This window comes from Dromiciops gliroides, chromosome 1 (assembly GCF_019393635.1).
Source record: "Dromiciops gliroides isolate mDroGli1 chromosome 1, mDroGli1.pri, whole genome shotgun sequence".
In the NCBI taxonomy this organism is placed as follows: Eukaryota; Metazoa; Chordata; class Mammalia; order Microbiotheria; family Microbiotheriidae; genus Dromiciops; species Dromiciops gliroides.
The window spans coordinates 26555928-26566044 of record NC_057861.1 but is presented as its reverse complement, the minus strand read 5'-3'; the positions used below and the strand labels follow the sequence as shown (position 1 = coordinate 26566044).

Below are 10117 nucleotides of genomic sequence, written 5' to 3'. Positions count from 1 at the left end.
AGATGCTAAACTCAAGACTCATAAACCCAGGCTGCATCTCACTGTAACTGTGAATCCCGGGTTAGGGGAGGCCCCACAGCTCTCCAGGTCCAGGAGGCAGGTCCCTGGAAGTCCTTGTAGACTTTGCAATTATCTGGTGACCTTCCCATTCCTTCCTTTCATTCCAAACAAACCTACTATGTGCTGGGCACTGATGATACCAAAGAGAAAGCTGGAGGTAGGTGGAGCTTCAGTCCTTTAGGGAGTATGACACACACAAGCATCCAGAGACCCAGAATGCCAGCGCTTAATGATCCTCTGGTTCAGCACCTTCATTTGACAGAGGAGTAAACTGAGGCTCAGAGACTGGGGCTGGGTGTGACCTGTACAAGGAAGGCTCATCATAGCATCAGTCCTCATCAGAGCTAGAAGAGACCTTAGAAATCTTGGCACACAGGAGGGGCTCAATAAATGCTTGTTGATTGACTTAATAGTCCAGGCCCGTTCATTTGACAGATGGGGAAACTGAGGCCCAGAGGAGCAAATTGCTCAAGGGGCCATCCGTAGCTAGTCTGGCAGAGTGGCGACCCGCACCCAGGACCTCGAACCCTGACTCCGGGGCTGCTGTGCCCAGAAGCAATTTTCGAGGTGCCCCCGGGGCGGAGACTGAGTCGAGCCGGCGCTCCCGGTCCGGCCGATTCTAGGGCGCGGGGCGTTCCCTTTAAGGGCGGCCCCGCCCGGGTTCGGGCGCCGAGTCACGTGAGCGGCAATGTTGCAGCGGGCGCGGACATGGTCGCTACAAAGTATCCAGGCGGCTGCCTGGCCCTGGCCCTGGGGCTGGCGCTGGGGCTGGGGCTGGGGCTGGCGCTGAGCGCGCCCCGGCCCTCGCTGCCGCCGCCGCCCTCCCGGAGCCGCTCGGTGGTGATGGACGCGGCCACCGGCCAGCTCAGGGTGGTGGAGGGCTGGGAGGCCGGGGCCATCGCCTGGGCCAACCTCACCAACGCCATCGGCAAAACCGGGTGAGGGCCGGGGCAGGGCTGGAAGGGGGCTGGTCCGGGGCTGGGCTGGGCCTGGCAGGGCAGGGGGCTAAGACTGGGGAGGGGGATGGGGAAGGGCTTAGGGCTGGAGCTAAGCTGGGCTTGGGGTTGGGGCTGGGGAGGGATCCGAGTTTGAGATGGGCAGGGAGCTGGGCTTCGGCTGGCCCGGGGCCGGGGAGGGCCCTGACAGATCATCTTCCTGACACAATGTCCGGCTCCACCTGCTAGACCCTGCCAGGTTAGGAAGTCCCAGGAACCAGGACTTGGGACTTCAGGCCTCGGGTAACCTTCATGACTGGGTAACCTGGCCCTGTGCCTAGACCTTTCAAAGTGTCCCGCCTTCTGTATGTAACCGCTGGTTTCTGGCAGCCAGGTTATAACCACTTCCCCCTCCTCGTCCCCATCCCATCATATCAGTTGTGACAGTGACCAGCCAGCCCTCTGTCCATGTCCTCCGAGCCCCCACCCATGGGGCTTTGCAGCTAGGTAGGTGCTATAGGCTAAGCCTCTTCAGTCTGACCAGCCCTTTACCCATAACCCTTTGCCTTGGCCCCCTGGCTAGCATTCTTCCCCTCCATACTTTTGGGGGGATGTCACTCTGCTTTTCAGCCCCTAAAAACTGGTTCTTTTGGTGCCCTCCCCACCCCGGGCCACTAGGCCAGGCCAGAGACCCAGGAGATGAGACCACTACCAGGCTGAATTGCTAAGACCCCTATCTCTACCCTTTCATTCCTTTCTGCATCCCCAACCATCTTTGGCATCTTTCCTCCTTGGGTTTGCTCAGAGGTTTGACCCCAGGAATAAGTATGTTTCACTAGGAAGACTCAAGACCTGGCAGTAATCCTAGGTTCAAGCCCTGGCTTGGCCTCTGACTGCTATTGAGACCTTGGAGGAGTCACTTCTCTTTGTTCCTCCTCTCTGTGAATCTTCTCTGTCCAGTGAAGGGATTTGGACTGTTATGGCTGGGGTCTTTTGTGCTTCTGATTGATCTGTGAGTGTTGGTGACTGTAGCAGCCTTGGACAGATCGGGAGGTGGGTGCAGAGAGCATCGAATGTCAGAACTGGAGAAAGCCTTAGGTAGAAAACAAGGATTTATGTTCTTATGAGTGCCAGGCACTTCTATAAATCTTGTCTCATCTCACAACAACTCTATGAGGTGGGCGCTTTTATGTAGAAGAGGATGCTGCCCCCCCCCCCCCGTAGGTGTGGTGAGCCCACTGAAGTGATGATGCTCCCATGGGAGGCTGAGAGTCTGGTACCTCATGGGGAGCCCCTGGGAGTGGGGGGGGCCACTGGGCTGCCTAAGGAGGGGCAAAGCAGCCCATATTGGAAGAGGAGCCCATGCCACCCACTCTGAGGGCTTGTTCCAATGACTGGAAGAAGGTGAATCATTGTCGTGTCCTCTGTGGCCTGTGTAGAGTTGGCAGGGGTCAGCAGCACACCCTCACCCCTGTGGTTTGTGTGTCTGTCTAGGGTCAGGACTGCTCCCCCGACTCTCACTTGGCACCTGAGGGAAGGTTATTTGCCTCATGGCTCTGGCAGGGAGGAAACAACTGACTAGGCAGAGACTGACTCTTTGGAAGGGCTTCGGATGCCCAGTCTGGCACATCAAAGGCACTCGGGGTTGTGTGGCCACCTCAGCTGGGCACCTGTCTGCCTCCAGCCTCCATCATTGAGGGCCTTGGGCAGCTGGCCTACATTTTTGTACTATGATCTGACTCCATTTTATTGGACTCTCTTGGGAGCAGGACAGACAAGGAGGCGGCTGCTGCTTTCATCGGTCAGAAGACAAGTTGGCACTATAGGGCATCTGCTGTATTCAGTGTTGTCCTAGGTACTGGGAGGGGGCAGTGGTGGGCAGAATATAAAAGAAAACACTTCTGCCATGGTCGGCGCCTTGTCTCCTACCTCCATCCCTTTGCAGAGGCTGTGTCCCGTGCCTGGAACGCGCTCCTGCCTCCCCTTCCCCTCTGGTTTCTTTCCAGGCTCGCTTCACTTGCTCCTTCCTACAGGAAGCCTTCCTTGATCTCCCCAGCCCTTCCAGCTGTTGCTGCTCTCTCCTTCCTTCAGTTACCCTGCAGTCTACTTCTCTGCCAACGTTGGGGCAGGGCTTTTGCAGTTGTTTTTTCATTCCCAGGAGCTGGCCAAAGACCTCATACACAGCCAATAAATGCTTGTTGTTGAAATGCTTTCTCGGCCAGCTGGTGAGTCAGGACAAAGTTGAGGGAGACAGAGGGACACCTACAGCCCAAACATAAACAAGTCACAGTAAGAAGACCCGAGAGGGGAGACTTGGAGTCAGGAGGGACCTGGGTTCAGAGTCCACCTCTTGACACTCTCTGTCCCTCTTGGAGCCCTCAGTTTCCTCATCTGTAAAATAGGAGTAAGGATTTGGGGGCACCTACTTCCCAGGAAAATACTTGGTGAGTTTGAAAGCACTATGGGAAGGAAGGGAATACAGCCTGGCCAAGAGGCCGCAAGAGGGGCCCTATGTGGGATGACAAGCCTCACAGGGGCAGTCAGGAGCCCCTCACATGAGGGCCGGAGCCCCAGGGCAGGTGCTGTTACCTGCTTTCCCTGAGCCATTTGGGCCTGGACCTCTGGCTGTCAGTGACCAGGATGTAGACCCTGGGAGGAACCCAGGGCCCACCCCTGCTCATGACTCATTGGTGTAGGTGGCTGGTCTCTCACCAGCCCCTCAGCTCCAGAGAGGAGTGCAGGAGGTGAAAACTGTGAACTCCTTGGCTTTTTAGGATAGAAGGGGAGAAGCGGGAAGGATCCTGGGATTTGGGACAGGGATTTAACTCAGGCCTTGCCCTGACTGGAGGGCCGAGAAAGCCTTTCATTCAGGACTCCTGGAGAGCTAGCCTTCTTCTGCTGAAATGAGGAAGTCAGGAGGGGCCTTTCCAGTTCATGCTAAGAAGGGTTCCAAATAAACCAAGTGCTAAATGCCCCAGCCCTCTGCCTCCCTTTCCCCTTCTGGTATCCTGGGTCAGGTATTTCAATTGCAAGATTTTTTTTTTTTGCTTGTAACCACATCTTTAAGCTTTCTTTTTTCCTCCCTTTATTGCCAGTCTTTGAACGCATTTAGCTACATGACTTGGTAAAGGCCTCTCTGTGCCCTTTGACTCGAAAGGTCAGGTTTTGTTCAGATTTCTCTGGGAAACTTTGTTAAATGTTGGTTAAAGTGGCTAAATTTGATTATTTAATCTGACCACTTCCCTACAGACAGAAAGAGAGAGCTAAGGGGCCTCTCTGTTGGGGTGACTTAGAAGTTATTTAGGCACTGAATTTTATAGAAAGAGTGTCCACATCCCTAGTGCTTTAAATTTCACAAAGCTCATCTCCCCATTTTAGAGATGGGGAAACTGACTTGTCTAACCAAAGTTGCAAATCTAGTAAATGTAACCCAGGTTTCTTTCTTTCTTTTTTTTTTTTTGGTGAGGCAATTGGGGTTAAGTGAGTTGCCCAGGGTCACACAGCTAGTAAATGTTAAGTGTCTGAGGCCGGATTTGAACTCAGGTCCTCCTGACTCCAGGGCTAGTGCTCTATCCACTGAGCCACCTAGCTGCCCCATAACCCAGGTTTCTTGACTCCAGATCCAGTGTTCTTACCTCTGTACCAAGCTGAAGACTGTGGAGAAGCACTTGATCTGTGATTTCATATTAAAGAATCCCCAGTGAAGAAAATAATAGCTGATATTACATAGTCACTTCAGATTTGTCAAGCACTTTACAGATAATGTCATTTGATCCTCACAACAACCCTGGGTGTTATGATTATCCTCATTTTATAGATGAGGAAGCTGAGGTATACAGAGAGGTTAGGTAACTTGCTCAGGGTCACAAAGCTAGTATGTATCTGAGGCCGGATTTGAACTCAGGCCCAGCTTTCCATCAACCACACTACCTAGCTGCAGCTACCAACTTCTCTCTGCCAATGCAGATGGCCACCTGCCGCCTTCTCTGCAATCTGTAGTTCTAGCGAATCGCCCAGGACCCTAAGAGGGGAAATGACTTTTTGAGGGTTAATTACAGAGCCAGGGAGTATCTGAGGCAGGATTAGAACTCGGGTCTTCCTGACTCTAAGACTAGTACATTATCTGCTTTGACATGTCTCTTTTGATGTTCAAAAACCCCTCCATTTTCTTTATTTCTTTTTTTGCGGGGCAATGAGTATTAAGTGACTTACCCAGGGTCACACAGCTAGTAAGTGTCAAGTGTCTGAGGCCGAATTTGAACTCAGGTCCTCCTGACTCCAGGGCTGGTGCTCTATCCACTGCGACACCTAGCTGCCCCATTTTATTTATTTCTTTATGTCATCCCCTTGAGGTAGGCAGGGTAGGGATAATTCTTCCCATTTTAAAAATAGTGAAACTGAAACCTAGAGATGTTGTGATTCACCCAAGGCCAAACAATTCCGTTTTCTTCATGGCTCTCAGATGTAGGAGGGAATGAAATGTTGACTTTTGGGGAGGGAAGAAGTCAGGGATGGAAGGGGGGTTGCCCCACAGGGTGGCCGTGGGGGAAAGACTGATAATAAAAGGAATCATAAATTAGGTTCTTGAAGGGACTTGCCCATGGCTCTCCTAGTGTGTTCTGGCAACCTCTGGGAGTCTGCAAGACTCTTGTAGGGGATCCAGGAGGTAAAAACCACTTTTATAAAGGTTTTAATTATGAATACGATCAGTATCTTCAGATGTAATCCATGTCAACAAATGTGGGAGCCCTCAATTTTTAAGAGTGTAAAGGGGTCTGGGAGTGCAGTCTGAGAAGCACTGCCCTAGTCCAATCCCCTTATTTTCCAAAGGAAGGAGCCAAGGCCCATGTGGTTGAGTAACTTTTACAAGGCGAGTATCAGAGGCAGGAATCCAAGCCAGGCCATCTAACTCCAAGTGCAGGTGGGTGTTTTTCCTCCTGCTGTAGAAGAGCATCATTTGGATGGGGTGCGGAATTTATGAGACAGAGGAAAGAACAGAAGGATCCCAGAGACCTTGGCTCCCGTCCCAGACCAACCGCTAACTAGCCATGTGATTGGGCAGATCACTTTTCTCTGGGATTCAAGATCCCTCATTGGCCGTAAAATGGTCCTGGTCCATGGTTTCACTGGAGTGGGGACATACCAGTGAAGAAACGCCCCTCACCAGTGCAGATCAGGAGCTGAGCTGCATCTTAGCGTCCGAGTCACCTGGGGAAGCTGAGAGATTGGGACATTACCAGAGCCCCACAGCTGGCTTTTGTAAGGGGAGAGACTTGAACCCAGCGCTCTCCTTCCTGATGACAAAGGTGGCTCTCTATCAGGCTTCCATGCCTTTCACGACTATTTTACACAAGAGGAGGCTGAGGCTGGCTGATTAATTAATAGGCACTATGCTAATACTGGGGATACCAAGAAAGGCAAAAACATAGTCCTTGTGCTCAAGGGATTCATGTGCAAGTGAAGAATGGCATAGGGGTTCGGGCTTCTTTTTTAAGTAGTAGTTTATTTTTCCCAAAATTATATGTAAAGACAATGGGGGGGGGGCAGGGCAATGAGGGTTAGGTGACTTGCCCAGGGTCACATAGCTAGTAAATGCAAAGTGTCTGAGGCTGGATTTGAACTCAGGTCCTACTGAATCCAGGGCTGGTGCTTTATCTACTGCACCACCCAGCTGCACCCTGTAAAGACAATTTTTAGCCCCAGGGAGAGAATTAAGATCTCAAAGTTTAAAAAGAAAAAAGAATGTTAAAAAATAAACTTAAAAAAAAAATAGAGACTATATTGGAGACGACAGGAAGGTCCAAGAGGCGGTAGAACCGTTCACTGCTCTGAGTAGGTGGCAGGGAAGATAAAGGGTGACAGGAGAAGACAGAACGACTCAACTCTTATACTTCTTCCTGCCAAGAGGGATGATCTTTGGATTGAGGAAGAAGTGCTGGAAAATGGGGGTCAAACCCCCAGATAATTGGTGAGGTAGCAAGAAGGCAAGCTCCTAGCTGAAGGGCCAAATTCAAATCCTGCCTCACTCACTTATCCAATAAGAATCAAATGAGGTAATAGATGAAAAGCATTCTGTTAACCCTAAAGTGCCACACCACCAGCATGGCTGGCCAGCACGCCTTCCACAACAGGCCCTTCAGGGCTTACTGAGTTTACTTTTTAAAGACCACATCTCAGTTTTTTTCAGAAGTTCATGTAGGCCTGGTTGCTTTAACATATTAAGCTCAGTAATTCCCTCAGGATTCCATAGCTGGTATGTGATGGGAGGAGTTGGCAGGATTTGAATGCAGGCCTCTTCTGACGCCAAGTTCGGAGTTCTTTCCATTAAAATGAATTGGCTTGGGGCAGCTAGGTGGCGCAGTGGATAAAGCACTGGCCCTGGAGTCAGGAGTACCTGAGTTCAAATCCGGCCTCAGACACTTGACTTACTAGCTGTGTGACCCTGGGCAAGTCACTTAACCCCCATTGCCCAGCAAAAAAAAAAAATGCATTGACTTTGGAAATGAGCCAATGCCCCACTTTTCAAAAAAGGGAACCTTTAAACCATCAATCAACGTGTGGCCATGACAGTGAAGAATAAGAACTTTTTAGTAAAAGAGATCTTTTTGTGAGTATTTAGAAAGACAAGTGGGGATCACAGAGCACCAGTGTGGCTTTATCCAGGTGAGAAAATAATTATTAATAATCGATTTCTTGGGGAACCAAGAAATCACTTTCTCAGTACTTTCTCTCTCCCCCCCCCCCCCAAAGTCAGTTCTGTTGAGAAACTTCATCAAATCTCATCTGAGATAAACTCAAGGGAACAAAAGGAAGGGAAATAGCTTCTTTTGTCTAGATGGGTGGAAGGACTGATGGGATTAAATCACACCTAGATAATGGACTTTGCCTTGAACTACTTGAGTGAGAGGTGGTTTTTTTGCTGGGGGGGGGGGTTGGGCAATCTTTGCCCTGATGTCATCCCTAGAGTTCATTTTAATGCAGACCACCTTCAAGTCCTGTCAACCAATAGAGTTGAATGATGCTAACCAATTAGATTTGTTTGATGTGTAATGACCCAGTTAGCTTTGATCAATGTATAATGCTCTGCCTCTTATCAAAAGAGGATAAAAAAGCCCTTGGAAGATTGGAGGTCTTCTGGGTCTCTCTTGGTTCTCTGAGACCACATGGTCTCTGTCTCTCTAGCTCTCTTGGGTCTCCTTGAGACTATGTGCTGTCTCTCTGGGACACCACCTGGGTCTCCTGGGGGCTTTTTTCTTGCTTGTGCTAACTGGCATGCTGAAGCTCTCTCTCTGCCCCCTCTACCTCCACATAGCCTGGGACCATGAGAAATTAGGGAGACATGTGGTCCATTCTTTATAAATTAATAATATGCTTACCCCAAACTGGTTTCTATAGTAATTATTTATTATTTTGTGTGTCAGTGAGGGTTAAGTGACTTGCCCAGGGTCATACAGCTAATAAGAGTCAAGTGTATGAGGTCAAATTTGAACTCAGGTCCTCCTGAATCTAAGGCCAGTGCTTTGTCCACCACGCCATCTAGCTGCCTGTGTAGTAATTGATTTTTGAACCACACATCCAGAACAGGACAGTTTTTAGTTTGGGGACATAAAACACCAGAGAGTAGTAATATTTTGTTGATGCATTGATTACCTTTGTGCTCCCCTCCATTAGGGCTTTACAGCACGGCCCCCATAGATCACCTTTCCAGAGCACCTGATTTTGTCCACACACACACACACACACACACACACACACCCCTCAATAGTTTCCATGTTATCTAAAACTCTATATGTACAAAGATGCAACCTCAAGTGTCATAGTAACCTAGATACTGAGTAAACAACAGATAACCGATTAAAAAAAAATAAAAAAGAACAGGTCGGGTCAGATTCCTCTCCTTTCCATTTGCTGACAGGGGTAGCAGGCGTCTGATTTCCTCTTCCTTTCACATACACTTGCTGTTTCCTAAACTCCTGGGTTCATTTTTGGGCAGGCTGAGCCTCACGGGGACCCCAGTCATTTATGCCTCATAGAATTCTTAGTTTCAGGGCAGCTGGGTGATGCAGTGGAGAGAGTGCTGGGCCCAGACTCAAGAGGACCTGAGTTCAAATCTAGCCTCAGAAGCTTCATAGCCGTGTGACCCTGGGCAAGTCACTTAACCTTGATTGCCTTAAAAGAAAAAGGCTCCATCTTTCTTTAAGGCTCAGCTGTGTCCAGGAGTCGTTAATATTCTTCACCTCCTCAAATTACCTTGTATTTACTTTTCTGATTTTTGGAGTGTGTAGTATGTAAGCTTCTTGAGGACAAGGATTGCTTCTCATTTGGGTATTAATATCCCAAGGGCTGGCACCTCTGGTGGGCCCCAGTCAATGTTGGTTGAGTTGAATCGACCTGAATAGATGTAGATAATGTACCTCAACCTGGCAGAGACTTAAGTGTTATTCTTGTTGTTGAGATGGTGAGATGTGAGCTCGAGAGGGGTACAGTCTGGTGGAGGGACCAGCCCCAGAGAGTGACCCTTAATGGCACTTTGGAAGGAGAGGGACAACAAGCACTTATTGAGTACCCACTATGTGTTGAGCACTGTGCACTTTACAGAGTTTATCTCATTTGATCCTCACAGCAGCCCAGGGGTGGGGGGGGGGGGAGGGAGGAGGTCAGGTGCTGTTCTCATCCTGATTTTATAGATGGGGAAACTGAGGCAAATGGGTTAAATGACTTGACTGCCAGTGAGTGTCTGAGGCCAGATTTGAGCTTAAGGTTCCCCTGACTCTAGGCTGGTGCTCCATCCATTGCGCCACCCAGCTACTTGTCTGTGTACTCCAAAGAATCTATACCCTCAGTTCTGCAGTAACACTTGTTTTGAAAATGTAAATCTGTTCCAGTGTCATTGGTCTATTAGGGAACAGTTTGAGCATAATAAGGATTTTGAGTTCACTTATGCGTGATTTTGTCTGTGAGAAACAGGCAGAACATCGAAAATGGTAGCACTCTGCAGTCACTCCCAAACTGTATCCCTTCTTACCTCTACTTCCACAAGCAAACTTTAGGTCTTTTTCTTTTTCTTTTTTTTTTGGCAGGGCAATGAGGGTTAAGTGACTTGCCCAGGGTCACACAGCTAA

At 49.5% G+C, this 10117-nt stretch overlaps 1 protein-coding gene across 1 annotated transcript in view; it reads left to right on the top strand.

The window, feature by feature from the left end:
• Positions 1-750: 750 nt before the first annotated feature.
• Positions 751-10117, top strand: part of PLBD2 (phospholipase B domain containing 2) — a 31113-nt gene continuing 21746 nt past the window's right edge. The window contains exon 1 of the mRNA XM_044005074.1: positions 751-998. Coding sequence (XP_043861009.1) covers positions 769-998 — 230 coding nt within the window. The 5' untranslated portion in view covers positions 751-768. The remainder of the gene's footprint in view (positions 999-10117) is intronic.